This window comes from Phoenix dactylifera, chromosome 14 (genome assembly GCF_009389715.1).
Source record: "Phoenix dactylifera cultivar Barhee BC4 chromosome 14, palm_55x_up_171113_PBpolish2nd_filt_p, whole genome shotgun sequence".
Classification (NCBI taxonomy): Eukaryota; Viridiplantae; Streptophyta; class Magnoliopsida; order Arecales; family Arecaceae; genus Phoenix; species Phoenix dactylifera.
The window spans coordinates 11,501,803-11,524,163 of NC_052405.1; the positions used below are offsets into that span (position 1 = coordinate 11,501,803).

Below are 22,361 nucleotides of genomic sequence, written 5' to 3' on the forward strand. Positions count from 1 at the left end.
ATTCCCCTTTCTTCCATACTACCGGGCAGCTCTCTCAATCTCCGACCATCCTTCCTCTCTGGCGGCCGGAGACTACGGCGGTGGCGCGGGTGGAGGCGATCGACGGCGACCGAGGTCAGTCTCTCCCTCTCTCCTTCTCCCCCTCTCTATCGTTTTCTCGACGGCCACGGCCACCGCCACGAGAATGACAGGTAGCGGGTGGCGGCGGGGAGAGGAGGTACGGCTGGGCCGCCGGGTTAGCTTGACTGGAGGCGTGGCACGCGGGGGCCAGGGTGTCCCCGCGGAGCGCGGGCCACCGCCGGAACTCCGGCTACTTCGGGGGTGGTGGAGACCGCCCCTTTATTGAAGTTTTGCGCCGCATCGTCTCCAGTCGCAACATCTTCGTGGTGGCTGCGTCTAGAACACAACCCATTGGCTTAAAAATCCGATTTTTATTCCGGGAAAGTTCGATCTTTTACGTTCTTCGGTTTAGAAATATCTCTCAGAAAAATTCGATTTTTATATTCATGCTGCTGATCTCTTTGGGGGAATTTGGAGATGCCCAAGTGAAAATCTTAACTAGCCGACTGACTCGACCTCGAAGGGTGTGTTTGGCAGTGCCTATGAAAAAAAAAAAATCTTTTGCTGCTTTGTAGCAAAAGAGTGCTTCTAGGAAAAAATAAATATTTGGTAATAGAAAAAGTGCTGCTATAAGAAGAAAAGTCTTCTTCTAGGAGAAGTTAGAAGGCCTAACATCTGGCTTCTGCTTCTCTTTTTGTAAAGCAGAAGCAACATCAGACATGCCAAGCCTAAAACTTGGACTCTCCAATTCCTCTTGCTTCCAGCCGTATCCACCGTTTTAAATACCATGAAACGGGTTGGTTTTTCCATGGAACGGGACATCCTTTGGATCAACACTTGGAATGGTGGATGCTTTGTCCTGTTCTGGTCCATTTCCTAACTTGTCCAGTCCCAACACTGGGGATGGTAGGATGCCTTGCGAGTAATTAAAACCTTCCTGCTGCCACCCACAGCCTTTGAACCCCTATCCTCTACCTCTCTCGTGCTCCTTCTACGGTCTGAGTAACCTTTCTCTATAGATATAAAGGAAAATTATTATATCTTGTTTCTCAAGGAAAAAAAGAAGAAGTATTTTGAGATAACTTTACCCTCTAATGACCCTATTGTGAGTTATTATCTCTATTGTCTAGTCTCATTCATGCAGGAGCGGCCCAATGTATTTGGGGCCTAAGGCCGTTTTGTCTTTGAGATCTTTCCTGCAGTGGGTCGGCCTAAGGCGAACTCACAAGGCCTTTTTTTTTTATTTTTTTTTATTTTTCATTTTGTCATTAAGGTCTTTGGCCTTCTTTGGGCCTGGGTCTTAGGCGACCAACTAAGTCGCCTAAGGGTTGGGCCGACCCTGTCCTCGTGCATGTGTCTTGCATTTGTCTATTTGATTGCTTGATCATCGGTAGGCTAGCTTTATAACACATGCAAATGAATTAATACTAGAGGTTTGCATTTTATTGCGAAAGGATACACCTTTTGTCATCATTTGCACCTGCTTTGTTTTGTATTCAAACTACAAAAGAACTCAGCAATATTTCTACATTTCATCTTGCAGTATATTTACATGATCAGAAGCGAGGAAACGGATGCATCTCGGTATCTTTTGGGGGATAAGAGCAGGGTGCGGTTTAAATGTGCCATGGGGGAATGGCATAAGTGTTATGAGAGTATTACCAGGAAGGAGGTGGATACAAATGATATATAGCTTGAATGAAAGAGTGACACATTAGCCATGTAACCTTTTTTTATTTCTTCTTTTTTGCATCATATTAACTGTGTTGTTAGCATACGACTGCAAAGTCTTGGTCAAGCCATCTTAGAAGTCACCAAGATGCTTCCCAACTCCGAACAAACGTCAATCAAAATGCTAATGCACTAACTACTAAGACTCTGTTTAGGGGAGCCGTTGACAGTAGAGTTTTTGAAAGTAGAGCCGTTGAAAGTAGAGCTTTCTGAAGTAGAGATTTTATAAAAAGCTGTTTGTTGTTTGGTAACTATATTTTTAAAGTGCTGTGGCACATTAACATATATTTGGCAAACAAACTGAGAAAGTAATTTTGTATGATAAAATTACCATAAAGGACATTGCATAGTATTATACAACAAAGTATAATAAAATATAATATATATTAATAAATAAATATATGATATAGTATAATATTACTGTAACGTATTAATATATTATAATAATATTACTGTAATGTATTACTATAGCATAATCATTTAATATAATATTAAATTATTTAATATAAAATATTAATATATTATGATATAATGTAATATAATATTATATTCTAGTATAATACAATAATAAAGGTATAAAATATTATAATTATTAGCGTAAATTATTTTTTCACTCTCCTGATAACCATTTATCTCTTTGATCTACGACTAGGATATTTTGTTAAGGCTCCAGCAGATTTTTAGGTTTATAAAGGAACAAAGTATGTAATTGTTATATTTTATTATGGATATTTTGGTCAAAAAAACGGCTTTCCGACAAAGCTTAAAATAACTTTTTTGGAAAGTTTCAAAATGGAGCTTATTCCAAAAAGCTGTTTTTAGCTTTCTGAAAAAGCTAAAACAACTTCTCGAAATTTTTACCAAGTACAATTTTTCATCCAAAAGTATTTTTGGAGGGCCAGAAAATACTTTTTGGCCCTCCAAAAGCTTTCCCAAATGGGGCCTATTCAGGACTGCTGTGTTCTTTTAAGGCGCAAATCACACAGCCCATAACTTTCAAATTTACATAGCTTATTTTTTTTAAAGGTGCTTGTTACTGTCATGCTAGGTTTCATATATATATATACACACACACACACTTTCTAACCAAATAATGTAATGCCAAAGGCTATGATTGCTACTTTTCATGATATGATGTCCGATCTCTCTTTCTTTCAATTGAGTGCTTTCTAACCAAATGGATAAATTTTTTTTGCTGGTCTCGCTCAGCAAGATATGGCATTATAAACTTATCAAATGCTAAAATAATACAAAATCTCATCTGAAAAAAATGGTATATGTAATAGCTGATTCTCTCATTAACCGGACGATGATTTTAAGTCCGACTATAACACCTATCCCAAGTTTCAAAATTTCTTTAATTTTCTGTTCTTAGCAGTTGTGCATACTTATTCTCCTATATATATATATATATATATATATATATGCAGTTATGAATATATAATTGTGTATATATGGATATAAATGTACACAGAGACAACATAATTATGTCAAGGAAGAGTATGACTATATGAAAAAACTAGAAGCAAGTATGTGCTGAGAAAATATAAAGTGTGTGCGAGACAACAAATTTGAAAATAATAGTCAAGGATCATGTGTTAAAGTCGGGCGATAGAAAAGATCAAAAATGGACATTGATGCATGGTTAGATTGCCGTGTACTACTCTTGCAACGAATGTCAAATTGCAGCCGCGGCACGAAGTCTTCGTCAAGCCATCCCCGAAGCCACCATGATGCTTCCCGTCTCCCCTACGCTGCTTCTTTCTTTATGTCTATAAATACTTCTCAGCCAGAATTCCATAACTCCATCCACGTCCATAGAGAAGAGCAAACAAAATGGCACGTAGTAGTGTGATCTTATTCCAGGTGAGCCTCCTGCTCGCCGGCGTTATCTCCTCCACCGCCCAGAACTGCGGGTGCTCGCCGGACCTCTGCTGCAGCCAGTATGGCTACTGCGGCACCGGGAGCCAGTACTGCGGCAAGGGCTGCCGCGGGGGGCCGTGCGACGCGTCCGGCGGCGTCTCTGTCGCCGATCTAGTCACCCAGCAGTTCTTCGACAGCATCATGAATCAGGCCTCTGGTAATCCATGCCCGGGCAAGAGCTTCTATACGAGGCAGGCGTTCCTGGACGCGCTGGGGTCTTACCCTCAGTTTGCCCAGGACGGCTCCGACGACACCTCTAAGCAGGAGGTTGCTGCCTTCTTTGCCCATGTCACCCATGAAACCGGATGTAAGTTCTCCACCAGCCAGGGTTTTTAATTCAAGTTTAATTGCTGTATATTAGTATTTTATATTTAATTTCTTCCTTCCAGTACAGAGTTAAGTTTGTCTTTTGTACCTAGACATGTTTCTCAAAAGTATAGTTAAGTTACAAACAATTCAAGGGTTAAAATGTGAAGAACTTTCCTATGTGTCTATATATATACCTATAGACATACATACACATACATACATACATACATACATACAGGGTTAAAATGTGAAGAACTTTCGTTTATATATTTATATCTATATCATTTAGTAGACTGATTGATCGATCTATCGGTCCATCTATCTATCGAACGATTTTAGAAATATGACGAAAAGTGAACTAGCTAAGAAATATATATATTGAAACCCTTTTGTTTCTTCCAATAAAATCTTCAGAACTTCGACAGCAAAAATATATTTCTTTTGTGAATAAAAGCAAGAAATATCAATTTTTTTTTTTTTTTGTGCAAATGATATGTTTAACATCAATCTCCATGCGATACTCCATTAACTTGCAGAAAGCAAAAGAAAATGCAAAACACAACAAGATCATAGCACAGAGGACCTAAATTTTCTTCTTTTTTCTAAGCAGATCTGTGCTACATAGAAGAGACGGACCAATCCAATGCCTACTGTGATCCAAGCTACACTCAATACCCGTGTGCCCAAGGGAAGAAGTACTACGGCCGTGGCCCTCTTCAACTGACCTGGAACTATAACTACGGTGCAGCTGGACAAAGCATTGGATTTGATGGCTTGAACTCGCCCGAGACCGTGGCTAATGATGTGAACATATCATTCAAGGCTGCCTTGTGGTTTTGGATGGAAAATGTGCACTCTGTCATAACCTCCGGCCAAGGGTTTGGAGCCACAATTAAGAAGATTAATAGCCAAGAGTGCAATGGAGGTGATCCAGCTGAGATGAATGCCCGGGTTCAACTTTACCAGCAGTATTGCCAGGACTTCGGCGTGGCTCCAGGAGATAACCTCACTTGCTAGAGGATTCACTCAAGATTTTATTCATTGCATGTAACTTGGAGGGAGATCAATACTTGAAACAACCTATTCTAATATTGTACTATTGAAATAAACTATAGAGTGTGGGGTGCAGGCCTTCAGTGATTTGTCTCCACCTCTACCTCTTTTCTCTGCTGTAGCAACTTATATGAATATAAAGTGAACTTGGCACAAGGTCCTTTCTTACATGCTTGGCATTTTGTCATTAGTCTACTAATGTTTTCTATATGCTTCTACTTGTTTCTGCACATAGCTATATCTATTTTGCACTTAATAGTTAAATTTTTACAGCCTTCGTCGCAGAAACATGCCGTGCTTAAAAACTTAAAAATGTGATCTTATGAACATAAATCATGATGGAATGTATTGGATGTGTCCTACTTGAACAGATCATTTGTGCTAATTTGGGACACTCCCGCTTTGTTGGGATTGGACGGAGACATAGATGACCTTCCAAGCATTGCTATATGGCATCTCATCCATCCAAAATTGACAAAAAAGCTTACAACCATTTATAATTTTGCATTAGTACCAATTTTGGACTATACACGATAATTCCACTCAAGGTGGACCAGTTTAATCATTGTATCTTACATATTGTGTTGATATCTTACCAATATAGTATGACGCATTTGGTACGTAATACTATGAGTCGATACAAAAACCTTGCCACCACGGTTAATAGTCAAATATCTCGGACCGTCAATGAAAACTACATGCAACCCCTTCGATCTAGTATTTCTAATTATATGTTTTCTTAGTTATTTTTCTCAACCTCTCAAGAGTCTCATGAGGTTTCCGGATGTAATTACAAACCCTTAGGATAGTTTTTCTATGACCCGATCTTTCTCAAAGCTGTGGTTTCAGCATCTAAACAAATTTTTTCGTTATCACGTGCAATCACGTGATTTCCCCCTCACATGCCATGCGCGTGCAAAATTCTAGGCAAGAGAGAGTCCAAACTCTTTTAGCCTACCCGTCTCTTGCCGATTCCCCTTTCTTCCATACTACCGGGCAGCTCTCTCAATCTCCGACCATCCTTCCTCTCTGGCGGCCGGAGACTACGGCGGTGGCGCGGGTGGAGGCGATCGGCGGCGACCGAGGTCAGTCTCTCCCTCTCTCCTTCTCCCCCTCTCTATCGTTTTCTCGACGGCCACGGCCACCGCCACGAGAATGACAGGTAGCGGGAGGCGGCGGGGAGACGAGGTACGGCTGGGCCGCTGGGTTAGCTTGACTGGAGGCGTGGCACGCGGGGGCCAGGGTGTCCCCGCGGAGCGCGGGCCACCGCCGGAACTCCGGCTACTTCGGGGGTGGTGGAGACCGCCCCTTTATTGAAGTTTTGCGCCGCATCGTCTCCAGTCGCAACATCTTCGTGGTGGCTGCGTCTAGAACACAACCCATTGGCTTAAAAATCCGATTTTTATTCCGGGAAAGTTCGATCTTTTACGTTCTTCGGTTTAGAAATATCTCTCAGAAAAATTCGATTTTTATTTTCATGCTGCTGATCTCTTTGGGGGAATTTGGAGATGCCCAAGTGAAAATCTTAACTAGCCGACTGACTCGACCTCGAAGGGTGTGTTTGGCAGTGCCTATGAAAAAAAAAAGTTCTTTTGCTGCTTTGTAGCAAAAGAGTGCTTCTAGGAAAAAATAAATATTTGGTAATAGAAAAAGTGCTGCTATAAGAAGAAAAGTCTTCTTCTAGGAGAAGTTAGAAGGCCTAACATCTGGCTTCTGCTTCTCTTTTTGTAAAGCAGAAGCAACATCAGACATGCCAAGCCTAAAACTTGGACTCTCCAATTCCTCTTGCTTCCAGCCGTATCCACCGTTTTAAATACCATGAAACGGGTTGGTTTTTCCATGGAACGGGACATCCTTTGGATCAACACTTGGAATGGTGGATGCTTTGTCCTGTTCTGGTCCATTTCCTAACTTGTCCAGTCCCAACGCTGGGGATGGTAGGATGCCTTGCGAGTAATTAAAACCTTCCTGCTGCCACCCACAGCCTTTGAACCCCTATCCTCTACCTCTCTCGAGCTCCTTCTACGGTCTGAGTAACCTTTCTCTATAGATATAAAGGAAAATTATTATATCATGTTTCTCAAGGAAAAAAAGAAGAAGTATTTTGAGATAACTTTACCCTCTAATGACCCTATTGTGAGTTATCATCTCTATTGTCTAGTCTCATTCATGCAGGAGCGGCCCAATGTATTTGGGGCCTAAGGCCGTTTTGTCTTTGAGGTCTTTGCCGGCCTAAGACGAACTCACAAGAGCCTTTTTTTTTTTTTTTTTTTTTTTTTTCTTCTTTTTCTTTTCTTTTCATTTTGTCATTAAGGTCTTTGGCCTTCTTTGGGCCTAGGTCTTAGGCGACCAACTAAGTTGCCTAAAGGTTGGGCCGGCCCTGGCCTCATGCATGTGTCTTGCATTTGTCTATTTGATTGCTTCATCATCGATAGGCTAGTTATAACACATGCAAATGAATTAATACTAGAGGTTTGCATTTTATTGCGAAAGGATACACCTTTTGTCATCATTTGCACCTGCTTTGTTTTGTATTCAAACTACAAAAGAACTCAGCAATATTTCTATATTTCATCTTGCAGTATATTTACATGATCGGAAGCGAGGAAACGGATGCATCTCGGTATCTTTTGGGGGATAAGAGCAGTGTGCGGTTTAAATGTGCCATGGGGGAATGGCATAAGTGTTATGAGAGTATTACCAGGAAGGAGGTGGATACAAATGATATATAGCTTGAATGAAAGAGTGACACATTAGCCATGTAACCTTTTTTTTTTTCTTCTTTTTTGCATCATATTAGCTGTGTTGTTAGCATGCAACGACTGTTAAGTCTTGGTCAAGCCATCTTGGAAGTCACCAAGATGCTTCCCAACTCCGAACAAACGTCAATCAAAATGCTAATGCACTAACTACTAAGACTCTATTTAGGGGAGCCGTTAGCAGTAGAGTTTTTGAAAGTAGAGCCGTTGAAAGTAGAGCTTTCTGAAGTAGAGATTTTATAAAAAGCTGTTTGTTGTTTGGTAACTATATTTTTAAAGTGCTGTGGCACATTAACATATATTTGGCAAACAAACTGAGAAAGTAATTTTGTATGATAAAATTACCATAAAGGACATTGCATAGTATTATACAACAAAGTATAATAAAATATAATATATATTAATAAATAAATATATGATATAGTATAATATTACTGTAACGTATTAATATATTATAATAATATTACTGTAATGTATTACTATAGCATAATCATTTAATATAATATTAAATTATTTAATATAAAATATTAATATATTATGATATAATGTAATATAATATTATATTCTAGTATAATACAATAATAAAGGTATAAAATATTATAATTATTAGCGTAAATTATTTTTTCACTCTCCTGATAACCATTTATCTCTTTGATCTACGACTAGGATATTTTGTTAAGGCTCCAGCAGATTTTTAGGTTTATAAAGGAACAAAGTATGTAATTGTTATATTTTATTATGGATATTTTGGTCAAAAAATGGCTTTCCGACAAAGCTTAAAATAACTTTTTTGGAAAGTTTCAAAATGGAGCTTATTCCAAAAAGCTGTTTTTAGCTTTCTGAAAAAGCTAAAACAACTTCTCGAAATTTTTACCAAGCACAATTTTTCATCCAAAAGTACTTTTGGAGGGCCAGAAAATACTTTTTGGCCCTCCAAAAGCTTTCCCAAACGGAGCCTATTCAGGACTTTTAAGGCGCAAATCACACAGCCCATAACTTTCAAATTTAGGTAGCTTATTTTTTTAAAAGGTGCTTGTTACTGTCATGCTAGGTTTCATATATATATATATATATATATATATATATATACTTTCTAACCAAATAATGTAATGCCAAAGGCTATGATTGCTACTTTTCATGATATGATGTCCGATCTCTCTTTCTTTCAATTGAGTGCTTTCTAACCAAATGGATAAATTTTTTTTGCTGGTCTCGCTCAGCAAGATATGGCATTATAAACTTATCAAATGCTAAAATAATACAAAATCTCATCTGAAAAAAATGGTATATGTAATAGCTGATTCTCTCATTAACCGGACGATGACTTTAAGTCAGACTATAACACCTATCCCAAGTTTCAAAATTTCTTTAATTTTCTGTTCTTAGCAGTTGTGCATACTTATTCTCCTATATATATACAGTTATGAATATATAATTGTGTATATATGGATATAAATGTACACAGAGACAACATAATTATGTCAAGGAAGAGTATAACTATATGAAAAAACTAGAAGCAAGTATGTGCTGAGAAAATATAAAGTGTGTGCGAGACTACGAATTTGAAAATAATAGTCAAGGATCATGTGTTAAAGTCGGGCGATAGAAAAGATCAAAAATGGACATTGATGCATGGTTAGATTGCCGTGTACTACTCTTGCAACGAATGTCAAATTGCAGCCGCGGCACGAAGTCTTCGTCAAGCCATCCCCGAAGCCACCATGATGCTTCCCGTCTCCCCTACGCTGCTTCTTTCTTTCTGTCTATAAATACTACTCAGCCAGAATTCCATAACTCCATCCACGTCCATAGAGAAGAGCAAACAAAATGGCACGTAGTAGTGTGATCTTATTCCAGGTGAGCCTCCTGCTCGCCGGCGTTATCTCCTCCACCGCCCAGAACTGCGGGTGCTCGCCGGACCTCTGCTGCAGCCAGTATGGCTACTGCGGCACCGGGAGCCAGTACTGCGGCAAGGGCTGCCGCGGGGGGCCGTGCGACGCGTCCGGCGGCGTCTCTGTCGCCGATCTGGTCACCCAGCAGTTCTTCGACAGCATCATGAATCAGGCCTCTGGTAATCCATGCCCGGGCAAGAGCTTCTATACGAGGCAGGCGTTCCTGGACGCGCTGGGGTCTTACCCTCAGTTTGCCCAGGACGGCTCCGACGACACCTCTAAGCAGGAGGTTGCTGCCTTCTTTGCCCATGTCACCCATGAAACCGGATGTAAGTTCTCCACCAGCCAGGGTTTTTAATTCAAGTTTAATTGCTGTATATTAGTATTTTATATTTAATTTCTTCCTTCCAGTACAGAGTTAAGTTTGTCTTTTGTACCTAGACATGTTTCTCAAAAGTATAGTTAAGTTACAAACAATTCAAGGGTTAAAATGTGAAGAACTTTCCTATGTGTCTATATATATACCTATAGACATACATACACATACATACATACATACATACATACAGGGTTAAAATGTGAAGAACTTTCGTATATATATTTATATCTATATCATTTAGTAGACTGATTGATCGATCTATCGGTCCATCTATCTATCGAACGATTTCAGAAATATGACAAAATGTGAACTAGCTAAGAAATATATATATTGAAACCCTTTTGTTTCTTCCAATAAAATCTTCAGAACTTCGACAGCAAAAATATATTTCTTTTGTGAATAAAAGCAAGAAATATCATTTTTTTTTTTTTTGTGCAAATGATATGTTTAACATCAATCTCCATGCGATACTCCATTAACTTGCAGAAAGCAAAAGAAAATGCAAAACACAACAAGATCATAGCACAGAGGACCTAAATTTTCTTCTTTTTTCTAAGCAGATCTGTGCTACATAGAAGAGACGGACCAATCCAATGCCTACTGTGATCCAAGCTACACTCAATACCCGTGTGCCCAAGGGAAGAAGTACTACGGCCGTGGCCCTCTTCAACTGACCTGGAACTATAACTACGGTGCAGCTGGACAAAGCATTGGATTTGATGGCTTGAACTCGCCCGAGACCGTGGCTAATGATGTGAACATATCATTCAAGGCTGCCTTGTGGTTTTGGATGGAAAATGTGCACTCTGTCATAACCTCCGGCCAAGGGTTTGGAGCCACAATTAAGAAGATTAATAGCCAAGAGTGCAATGGAGGTGATCCAGCTGAGATGAATGCCCGGGTTCAACTTTACCAGCAGTATTGCCAGGACTTCGGTGTGGCTCCAGGAGATAACCTCACTTGCTAGAGGATTCACTCAAGATTTTATTCATTGCATGTAACCTGGAGGGAAATAAATACTTGAAACAACCTATTCTAATATTGCACTATGAAATAAACTATAGAGGATTTGTCTCCACCTCTACCTCTTATCTCTGCTGTAGCAACTTATATGAAATAAATATAAAGGGAACCTAGCACAAGGTCCTTTCTTACATGCTTGGCATTTTGTCATTAGTCTACTAATGTTTTCTATATGCTTCTGCTTGTTTCTGCACATAGCTATATCTATTTTGCACTTAATACTTAAATTTTTATAGCCTTCGTCGCAGAAGCATGCCGTGCCTAAAAACTTAAAAATGTGATCTTATGAACATAAATCATGATGGAATGTAATGGATGTGTCCTACTTGAACAGATCATTTGTGCTAATTCGGGACACTCCAGCTTTGTTGGGATTGGAGGGAGACTCTTGGTGCCTCATATAGATGACCTTCCAAGCATTGCTATATGGCATCTCATCCATCCAAAATTGATAGGAGAACTTACAACCATTTACAATTCTACATTAGTACCGATTTTGGACTATACATGATAATTCCACTCAATGTGGACCAGTTTAATCGTTGTATCTTACATATTATGTTGATATCTTACCGGTACAGTGTTGGTACTGAATACTACGATTTGATACAAAAACTTTGCCACCACGGTTGATAGTCAAATATCTGGGCCGTCAATGAAAACTACATGCAACCTCATCAATCTAATATCTCCAATTATTTGTTTTCTTAGTTCTTTTTTTCAACCTCTCAAGAGTCTCATGAGGTTTCAAGATGTAATTACAAACCCTTAGCATAGTTTTTCTAAGACCCCGATCTCTCTCAAAGCTGTGGTTTCTGCGCCTAAACAATTTTTTTCCTTATCACGTGATTTTTTCCCTCACATGCCACGCACGTGCAAAATCCTAGGCAAGAGAGAATCCAAACCCTTTTAGCCTACCCGGCTCCTGCCGATTCCCCTTTCTTCCATACTACCGGGCAGCTCGCTCAATCTCCGACCATCCTTCCTCTCTGGCGGCCGGGGAGTACGGCGTGGCGCGGGTGGAGGCGATCGACGACGACTGAGTTCAGTATATCCCTCTCTCCTTCTCTCCCTCTCTATCGTTTTCTCCACGGCCACGGCCACGGCCACCGCCACCGCCACGAGAATGACAGGTAGCGGGTGGCGGCGGGGAGAGGAGGTACGGCTGGGCCGCCGGATTAGCTTGACTGGAGGCGTGGCATGTGGGGGCCAGGGTGTCCCCGCGGAGCGCGGGCCACCGCCGGAACTCCGGCTACTTCGGGGGTGGTGGAGACCGCCCCTTTATTGAAGTTTTGCGCCGCATCGTCTCCAGTCGCAACATCTTCGTGGTGGCTGCGTCTAGAACACAACCCATTGGCTTAAAAATCCGATTTTTATTCCGGGAAAGTTCGATCTTTTACGTTCTTCGGTTTAGAAATATCTCTCAGAAAAATTCGATTTTTATTTTCATGCTGCTGATTTCTTTGGGGGAATTTGGAGATGCCCAAGTGAAAATCTTAACTAGCCGACTGACTCGACCTCGAAGGGTGTGTTTGGCAGTGCCTATGAATAAAAAAAAATCTTTTGCTGCTTTGTAGCAAAAGAGTGCTTCTAGGAAAAAATAAATATTTGGTAATAGAAAAAGTGCTGCTATAAGAAGAAAAGTCTTCTTCTAGGAGAAGTTAGAAGGCCTAACATCTGGCTTCTGCTTCTCTTTTTGGAAAGCAGAAGCAACATCAGACATGTCAAGCCTAAAACTTGGACTCTCCAATTCCTCTTGCTTCCAGCTGTATCCACCGTTTTAAATACCATGAAACGGGTCTGTCCTGGTTTTTCCATGGAACGGGATATCCTGCGGATCAACACTTGGAATGGTGGATGCTTTGTCCTGTTCTGGTCCATTTCCTAACTTGTCCAGTCCCAACACTGGGGATGGTAGGATGCCTCGCGAGTATTTAAAACCTTCCTGCTGCCACCCACAGCCTTTGATCCCCCTATCCTCTACCTCTCTCGTGTTCCTTCCACGATCTGAGTGACCTTTCTCTATAGATCTCAAAAGAAACTTGTTATATCTTGTTTCTCAAGAAAACAAAAAAGAGGTATTTTGAGATAACTTTACCCCCTAATGACCCTATTTCGAGTTATTATCTCCATTGTTATTGGAAGGTGATTTTTTTCATTTTTTTTCATTTTTTATGATATAATTTCAAGCATGTTAATCTCTTGCAAAATTTGAGAAATGGTTGTGAGAACAAAGGAAGTGATTTGAGAAATTTTTATGGCTTGTAGGTAAAAGAAGAGGTTAGGGGGATAGAAGGGAGGAGGAAAAGATGAACAAGGATAAGATTTTTAAGTTGGCAAAGGGCTTTAGGGGGAGGGCAAAGAATTGCATAAGGATAGCAAGGGAGAGGGTGGAGAAGGCCTTGCAGTACTCCTACAGAGATCGCCGCAACAAGAAGAGGGACATGCGCTCCCTCTGGATCGAGCGAATCAATGCTGGCACACGCTTGCATGGGGTAATGTTGAATTATCATATCTTTATGAGAATAAGTGAAGTAATTATAATAGTGACTTTTTTTCTCTTCTCGAAATCTATAGTTCTCTTGTTATCAATGCCAGAAGTTTATATGGTTTCATTGAAAGTTTTGATATGTGCCTTTTCTTGGGTATATTCTCCCTTTATGCTCCATAAAGGGTATAGGAAATAGATGTAAAATAGCTTATAATAATCATTTGAAAAAGATGGTTTAGAAGTTTGTGTCAACTTGAAAATCTTTTCTACAAGGTGGAGTCTTAGCATGAAAAAGATGGCCAAACCCAAATCAGAGGATGGATGTCATGGCAGTTGTTTGTCATAATTGTGGTCAAAGTTTCAAGTGACCTCTGACAAAGTTCATGTTTTAAGGAAATGCTGGTATGTTGGTGCCTATCCATTAAATTCCTCGGTGAGGATTTTCTTAAACTCCTGATTACATACATCTGGCGGTGTGATTGTTTCTAGTGGAAGCTTAAACTATGTTTTATATAATGTTTATATTCCTTAACCAAACGCCTTTGCTCAGGTGAATTCTTCATTATGCTGCCTTTTATATCATAATTTGTACATCGTGAATCCTGACATTGTATTGTCTAAATGATTTATTGTGTGCCTGGCTTCTGTACGGAACTTGGATAGTCAGCAATATCTTAGAAGCTTACTTAATTTCAATTTTCCAATTTTCTTTTTCTTTAGGAGAAAATAATATAAGTGGCTGTCTTATATTATTGGAGCACGTACATCCCTTAATAGAACTCTAGCTTTACATTCTAATCTGCAAAGGTGCTCTAAACTAATCGTAAAACATTTCAATAAAATTATTGACTTCCTCCTTCTCAAATACTTGAAAAAAAGGGGAAGAATTATAAGAAAATAGTAAGTTCCTGAACAACTCCTCAATCAGATTTGGCATACTTCAAGGACTGTAACAACCGAAAGAGTAATGAAACAACAAAACTTATTGGAAATATGACCAGCTTTAAAATGAGTACTTCTGTGCTTGAAATAAATGTGTGATTTTAAAATTTCCAAAATATTATGTAGAAATTATAGGATCTGGACCTACCTATGGATTTTAATTTGCATAAATCTGTTTAATGAACTCTTATTATAAGTCAGATGTCCAAAGTCATCCAAATATCAACCAAGAACGGATTGCATAAAACAAATAAGAAAAATTCTAGTTCCTGATGGATTCTGCATTCTTTGGACAAATAGTACCATGAAAAGTTCTCTGCCTTTTCCATGACACTCTTCTTTACTGTGCATGTGTTGCTGTCCTTGAACCTGCTATATGAGTACTCTTTTCTCAGATTTTCTTTTTTTCCCATTGATAAGTTTGTTTTGATGATCAATGGTGAAAACTCTTGTTATTGAAACTGGTGTGTTCTCGGTATGGAAGTCGTCATAATACTAGTCATGGAGAAATGCAATCCATTATACATTGCCAACTTGAAAGGCCCTTATATACCTCTTGTGTTCAAGCTTCAAGTAATTATCAAGGTCATTGCATCTCCATAGGTACATATTAAGGTGTCTCTGAACAGGTATTGCATGGACAAAAGAGGTGGATTAGTATGCTTCCTGTTGTCCATGCCAACGAGATTAAGGAGTCCCATTTTGCTGCAGTCTTTGCACAGCCGATGACTGGATTGATTGAACACTCACTGAATGTCAAAGTTTTCATTCGACTTTGCCTTTCTTTGTTCCACATTGTTCACAATAAAATGTAGCTAAGAAATTAGGACATGATACTGACCATTTAGTCATAGATATGTAGAGGCAAGCTGAACAAGTGGAAGCAAAGGAAGAGAAATTCTTCACTGAAGAAGCTCTCTCTATTTTTATCATGATGTGAATTAGTGTCATAGTTTTGCATTGGATCTATCACAGAAATCTGCTAAGGTTACTAAAATACTAGTTGTGGGTTTGCCAGGTGAATTATGGTAATTTTATGCATGGATTGATGAAGGAGAACATCCAACTGAACAGGAAAGTGCTATCAGAGCTGTCAATGCATGAGCCATATAGCTTCAAAGCACTTGTTGACATTTCTCGCAATGCATTTCCAGGAAACAAGGTCCCAAAGAAGGAAGGTCTATCGACTGTGTTGTGAGAATGTCTCTTTTCAGATGTTCTGTTGAACCTCTGTATTCCTTTGTCTTTGTCCAAAACCAGGACCAAGATGGTCCAAACTTGGGGAACGTTGTAGATGCCGTTCTTTTATTCATATTGTGGCCATCGCTTTACATATGGGAAGCATCAATTTGGTATTATACCGAACCATTTTGTCTCTTCAACACATTTCACTTGATATCAACAATGTTGAGTTATTGATATGAGTTGCTACATTTGCCGAACAATCTTATTTGAAATCTTCGGATCTGGTTGGGCTGGAGGGCACCATGTGAATTTATCAAGAGAAATGGAACTCAAAAGAAAATTTAGCTCTTACACACTAAGCAGTTTGTTGCTAGTACCAGACAGAGTTAGGCTAGTCTTTTCCACATGCTTTAGGTATATCTCTTTTTGCATAGAGAATACTTAAATTTTCCCAGCTTATTATATCTTTGTTGCATAAAAGGAAAATGGCATGCTTAAAAACTTAAAAAATAATCTCACTTAAAGTGCTTCAATAGGATAATGTGCAAATGTCTCGTAAGTAGGGCATTGGCCATATTAATTGTAAAATTTGTATTAAATGACATAAATCATAACGAACCTGCTTGACATAGTTGTTGTCTTCTTACGCATAAAATGAAGCTTTGTACTGCAATAAAGCAAATCAATTATGTTAAGAAGATCAATAATTTGATCAGATGCAAGTGTGTATGCATAGAAATTATGTCAAAGAATATAGAGGATAACAAAAGCATGAAGCAACAATGCATGAACATTACAAGGATCAATAGTAAATGAAAATCATAGGAAGTTCCCTTTGATAAATGAAGGTAGTTAAATAAGAGAAATATAGTGAACAAAAAATCAAGTGTGTATGAAGTTGTAACTGGGAAAACAGGTAGCAAGCTACAACATAATGATACTATGTCCAAGTTGCACTTATTTTATCGTGTCCAAGGTTCATCATGCAACCTTACAACAAGCACCTATATTGGACATTTAAAAAATTAAAAGACATTTTCACCAGCCAGTGTCCAGAAATTTGGCATTAGCTAACATCTAGAAAGTGAAGACATGGGTGTACAAATGCCTGCATGTTATGTGGCTGGGAGAACCAGTCCAACACATCAAACTTCTCAGAGCCTATCATCTTGTTAATCAATATAGCATATATTAATAGTCTAATATCAGTAAATAAGGTAATAATTGTGGGTTAAAATCAACACCATCCTGACACAGAAAAAGGAGCTATGGACATACCATATCACTAGGCAAATTGCCAAAACCTGCAAGCATATAGCTGTGTCCACAACAATTGAGGAAACAAGTTTGTGTATAAAGAACTGTTGTTTTTCTCCAAGCCTTGTCACAGTTCATAGCCACAATTGATATGTTTGCATGTTAAGTCTTAAATAATTTTGCACAGAAGGATACATCTTCCGTTTGGGTTCCATCTGATGGTATTATAAGGACCTTAACCAAGACCAAGCAGTGGATTGCATTTCTTGACACAAGTTGTTGTTGTAGGCATGACTGAAACAAGTGAAGGAACACTGTAATAAAAGCAAGATACGTATCATGTAATAAATTAAAGCCAATGTAATGCAGAAAAAGGAATAGAAATGAAAGAATCAAGATGTTACATCCATAAACAACAGCCAATTCAGACCCCCAGAGAAGACCCCTGGACATCATGAACAGACCCCTATTTACTTGTGATCCACATGGAGACACAATGGCAGAAAGAAGAGAAGGAATCTCAAAGGATCTGATCTCAGTGAACCTAGAGCAATCATAGGCACTAACAGCAGAAGTGCTTTTAATGACCATAAACTTCAACCTGCTCGCACTGAACTCTGCAGAAGTACAGGGAACTCTCTCAAGATTAACATGTGGTTGGCCATTACTGAATGGGGGTCCTTTCCAAATTGTTAATCCTTAAGGTTCTCGAACTGAAGTAACCAAGAAGAAAAAATGTAAGGAATAATAAAACAACAAGAAAAATTGGCTACACAAAAAGCAACAGAAAGTTAACTGAAATCTGCAGGCTTGGTGATTGATTCATGGACATTATTAGCTTTGAGTGTTAATTTAGACCACAAATGGTCAGGAATGGAGGGACATATGCCAACTTTGAGAAATCTCCAATTTATTTCTTCTAAACTGGAAGATTGGCATTCCAGTACCTGTTGTTCGCAAAAGGGTTTGATTTTATCCTAACATGACAATAATCTGATAACAAAGCTAGTTATAAGTCTGCTATATCTGGTGGGTTTTTGTATGGTAAGTTCCATTCATTTCCATTACCTGTAAACTTACCAACTTGGATCATCTAAAATCAACCTGAAACTGCAACGGTCCAAGTCCAGATTCTCTTGGTTTTGAGTGTTCCATTTGTTTTGTCCCCATAACAATGTTTATCTCATTAGTATTTGACAAATTGGGTCCCAAGTCGGGTTTATTCCTCTCGCAGGAGGCTCATACCAGATCGAGTTATTAATCAGGTCTGTTCTGAAATTTCAGCTATGTAACAGGGGGCCAAGACCCTACTTATTAGCTGAAACATGACAGGATGTGGAGACAAACCAAACCCAGTGCATGCAGGCTCAGATCAGATCTATAGAATACTGATGAACTTGGCTAGATCTCTTCCACAAGAATGCAATCGCATTCGGTTTCCTTGACTGCTGGTATAAGACACATTTGAACCCATATAAAAATCTTGCTGCTTAACCCATAAGCAGATGTTCATCCTGAGCCCCATACAAGAACAAAATTACAGGAGAATAAATCATGTAATGAAGGAAAGCAGCAAGACATTGTTTCAATAGAATGCATCCTAGTTCTATGATTGCAGTTTTCGTGCTTTTTTGCACCTTTTTCAATTTTTGAAAATATGATGTTGCTTACTGAAATATAACAGCAGAAGTGGGCATAAACTACATGATGTATTCTCAAGGATATATATATGAAAAGATTCAGAAAGTTGCCATATATCATAACAGTATAAAGGTCTTATTTGATGCACAAAGCACCTCTTGAAAGCAATCAAGCAAGGCTGGAGGCACAGAGAAGTCAGCTTTCAGACTGTAGGACTATTTGAAGAACAAAATAAAAAAGTTGAAGCAACCGAAATGGAGTCAGGAAACTAATTGATAACATCAACAACGTATCTTTGATTAAAGTCATCCAAAAGAGGGCATGTCTAATGACCTTGGAATTCTAGTTATAATCCAAAAACCAAGTTCCAGATACCATAGTCCATGTCCAAATTTACTTCACCACATAATACAATGTGCTTATATAATACAGAATCCTGTCATGCAGGCATAGCTACTTAGCTAGTGCTGTACATAACCAAAATTTATAAAAGAACTCCCTAAAAAAGTAAGTTATGAGGGAGCTTGTTAAGTTTCAGCTTAGATTATCTTCTTTTAAGTATCTATGGAAAATCAGAGAAATATCAAACATCACTGATATTGCGATGTTACATGGAGCACAATAACCAGAAGCAACATATTAGTGGCCTATTAGTAATGAGGTTTTAACATGGGTTAAAGTGAAGCTCAAAATTGATCAACCATAAGCTGATCCATTGCCAGCCCGAATGCTGTGAAAGAAATTTGCTGCAAAATGCCTTTTTTTACACATAATTAATCATACTTGCTGCTTTTGCGTGCATGTTCAACGTTAATTTGTAATGATCAATTGCTGTAGCACAAAGGTGAAAGCAAAAGCATGCCAACTACAAGGGCTAAGAGTGGATTCAAAATTTTCCTAATTTCTATTAACACCCAGCTAAGAAATGCTCATCATCCTAGTGATTATTATCGCAACTAGTTTGTGTTCGGTCCAGGTCACTAGTAGAATCATGCAAGGTGTCTTACCAATTAGTCATTCACCATAGGCACAAAATGGTGGCAATTTTATTGCCAACCCTCCAATCCTAACTGATCAGCTTCAAAAGAGAAGAAAGATAAATAAATATTGGGTGGAGGAAAGTAAGGGATCTTCTAATGCTAATTAGTTCCATAATTGATAAGGATTCTCAAAGGAAAACCACAAATAAATATCCATTAAAAAAAAAAAGTTCAAACAAAAAGAAAACATAAAAACAGTTCAACTATGTGCTACCTCCATACATGTTCAGCCATCGACATTGTTCAAAATCCAATAGTACATGGCATTCACAACCACCATGACAATCAGAGAAGACAAACTAAAAGACTGGAATAAGCAAGGAAAGGACGCATGCCCTCCTCATATCCTTAGGAATGGAGAAGAAGCACTCAACCTCATTGTTGTCTTTAATAATCTTCCTTCCAGCAGCAAATCTGTCCTTGTCAGTTAGTCTCTCAATCTTTGATAATGGAGGTCGCTCAACATACTTACAACAATGTTTTTGCTCCAAACTGCTACTGTAGCATTTTTGGGGACATGAAGTGTATGATGTTTCACAATGCACACTTCATTATTTTTGATGTGCATAACTATAAAATACATAATTTTAAGGTGAAAAGGATATTATCAATATAGATCATGTCGCAACAAAAGAACAATTTCATTTTCTGTGAGATAGGAAATATAAACACATTTAGTTATACATCAAGAAGATAAAATATTATTGACATACCATGTTATTTGTCATAATATTTAACCAAGTTGATGGGGCAAAATCAAGCACAGCTTCCAAATCTCACATTTTGGGCCATTATAAACAGAACTTTTGGCATAGTGGGCTAATTCTAAGTTCTAGCCTATTTTTTGAGGATGGATCTAGAAGGTATGGATGGGTACTCAGTTTTGTTATACATGTTAAAAGAGATGGAGAAGAAGATATATATATATATACACACATACACATAAATACATACATATACATACATATCTACACACACACATATATAGATATCATATATACATACATTCATGCACACACACAAGATGGTCATGCATATATATGTATATGAGGATGGTCATGCATTTACATAAGGAAGTTGTGGTAAAGATGGAAGAGTGAGGATATAGTACTTTAGCACGAAGAAAAGATGACTTTAAATGATGAGCCACGTAGTGCTTACACATAAATAAGATAAAATAGTATTGATATACTATGTTATTTGTCATAATGTATAATTGAGTTGATGGGGCTAAATCAAGCACAAATTTTCTCAAAATACATTTTGGACCATTCTAAATAAGACTTTGGCATAGTGGGCTAATTCAAATTTCTAGCCAATTTTTCATGGATGAATCCAGAAGGTATGGGTAAGCGGTTTTGTTATATTTGTTAAAAGAGATAAAGAAGAAGATATACATGTATCTCTGAAGACGGCCATGCATGCATGCATCTCGCATAAGAACGCTATGGGTAAGGATGAGAGAGGATGTAGTTGAGCACGAAGAAAAGATGACTTTAAATGATGAGCCACCTGGTGAGATACGTAGTCATGCAGTGACAACTTATAAATAAAAAGTCTAGCATTGGGACAAAGACAAATGAAGAATGCCATGGGTAGAAAGAGAAGATTGAAGGTAAAGCTGAGCACATAGAAAAGATGACTTCAATTGGCGAGCCACATAGTCACATAAAAACAACTTGTAAATGAAAAGTTGAGAACTAAATAAAGACAAATGAAGAATTCTGTGGACCAGGAAGGGAGAATGGAGGTGGAGTCGAGTCATGTGGTTAGCCACATAGTCATGTGATGATAACTTATGAAAGAAGAGTCAAGTATTGAGACAAAAGATGAATGACAGTGTAGTGAGCATTAAAAGAAGAAGAGTTCAACTTGGTAGACACGTATCCATATAATGACATATGATTAGTTGGCATGAGTATATTAATAATGCCAGACACCATTAGTATGGTGAAAGAAGTCATTAATAAGATTGTTGGAGGAGAAACTTTTAGATTGTCGTTACTTGTATTTACAGATGCAGTGAAATACGTATATACTCATAATTATGTTTGAAAAAGTTTAATTTACAGAAAATTGTGAATCTCGTATAATGTTGCCATTTACTATCAAACCAATACTTAAACATTCAAGTACTCGTGACCTAAATAGATTCTTTATTAATGGTGTATTTTGTCAAGGTTTTATTTATTTATTTATTGAAATAATCAATCTAAATTTTACGTTCAAACTTATTTTTATGAACCATTTATCATTTTTTATTTATTGATATAATTAATCTATATTCTTTCCTCAAAATTGCCTTTTTCTATTTTGAACTATTTCTTAAGAAATATACTTAAAATGTCACCATTAGAATTCGAACTCAAACCTATCTCCAGAGCAAGCACGGGAGATGTTATGGACATGAATATCTAATCTGATCATCAAATTAGTTCTTTGTAAAGACTACTCTTCAACCTAGCTCCACATCATACTTGTTTCAAACTAATCCATAAAATTAGGTGTAAATTCTATATGTAGAACAAATCAATTAAAATTTGTACCAAGCATAACTAAACTTAATCATTACGAGGCATTGTGACCTTAAGCAGAGCTCACTCATGTCATGCGCATGCTTGTTTAGCAAATTATATCTATAGCTATGTCATGTATAAATTGGCATTTAAACACTTT

At 38.2% G+C, this 22,361-nt stretch overlaps 3 protein-coding genes across 7 annotated transcripts; all 3 read left to right on the top strand.

The window, feature by feature from the left end:
• Positions 1 to 43: 43 nt before the first annotated feature.
• Positions 44 to 15,983, top strand: LOC103715376 (50S ribosomal protein L20-like). Of its 5 annotated transcripts, none has more exons than XM_039133694.1 (3): positions 44 to 114; positions 13,398 to 13,624; positions 15,581 to 15,983. In XM_039133694.1, the coding sequence occupies exons 2-3, from the start codon at positions 13,439 to 13,441 to the stop codon at positions 15,758 to 15,760; spliced, it is 366 nt and encodes a 121-aa protein (XP_038989622.1). In that variant the 5' UTR covers positions 44 to 114; positions 13,398 to 13,438; the 3' UTR covers positions 15,761 to 15,983. The 5 variants fall into 5 exon arrangements, with proteins under 5 accessions (XP_038989622.1, XP_026663596.1, XP_008801202.1 ...); XM_026807795.2 differs by lacking the exon at positions 44 to 114 and adding an exon at positions 6,067 to 6,161; XM_008802980.4 differs by lacking the exon at positions 44 to 114 and adding an exon at positions 12,067 to 12,172.
• LOC120113059 (endochitinase B-like) lies at positions 3,523 to 5,244 on the top strand. Its single transcript, XM_039133693.1, has 2 exons — positions 3,523 to 4,021; positions 4,634 to 5,244. The coding sequence occupies exons 1-2, from the start codon at positions 3,628 to 3,630 to the stop codon at positions 5,038 to 5,040; spliced, it is 801 nt and encodes a 266-aa protein (XP_038989621.1). The 5' UTR covers positions 3,523 to 3,627; the 3' UTR covers positions 5,041 to 5,244.
• LOC103715370 (endochitinase B-like) lies at positions 9,618 to 11,260 on the top strand. Its single transcript, XM_008802973.3, has 2 exons — positions 9,618 to 10,056; positions 10,667 to 11,260. Exons 1-2 carry the CDS (start codon positions 9,663 to 9,665, stop codon positions 11,071 to 11,073), a joined length of 801 nt encoding a protein of 266 aa, XP_008801195.2. The 5' UTR covers positions 9,618 to 9,662; the 3' UTR covers positions 11,074 to 11,260.
• Positions 15,984 to 22,361: the final 6,378 nt, after the last annotated feature.

What these genes read in the sequence shown, in the direction of transcription:
- LOC103715376 (XM_039133694.1), top strand. Translation starts at nt 13,439, where the DNA reads ATGAACAAGGATAAGATTTTTAAGTTGGCAAAGGGCTTTAGGGGGAGG. An exon ending in CTGGCACACGCTTGCATGGG is followed by an intron (nt 13,625 to 15,580) that starts GTAATGTTGAAT and finishes TGGGTTTGCCAG; the next exon opens with GTGAATTATGGTAATTTTAT.
- LOC120113059 (XM_039133693.1), top strand. Translation starts at nt 3,628, where the DNA reads ATGGCACGTAGTAGTGTGATCTTATTCCAGGTGAGCCTCCTGCTCGCC. An exon ending in TGTCACCCATGAAACCGGAT is followed by an intron (nt 4,022 to 4,633) that starts GTAAGTTCTCCA and finishes TTTTCTAAGCAG; the next exon opens with ATCTGTGCTACATAGAAGAG.
- LOC103715370 (XM_008802973.3), top strand. Translation starts at nt 9,663, where the DNA reads ATGGCACGTAGTAGTGTGATCTTATTCCAGGTGAGCCTCCTGCTCGCC. An exon ending in TGTCACCCATGAAACCGGAT is followed by an intron (nt 10,057 to 10,666) that starts GTAAGTTCTCCA and finishes TTTTCTAAGCAG; the next exon opens with ATCTGTGCTACATAGAAGAG.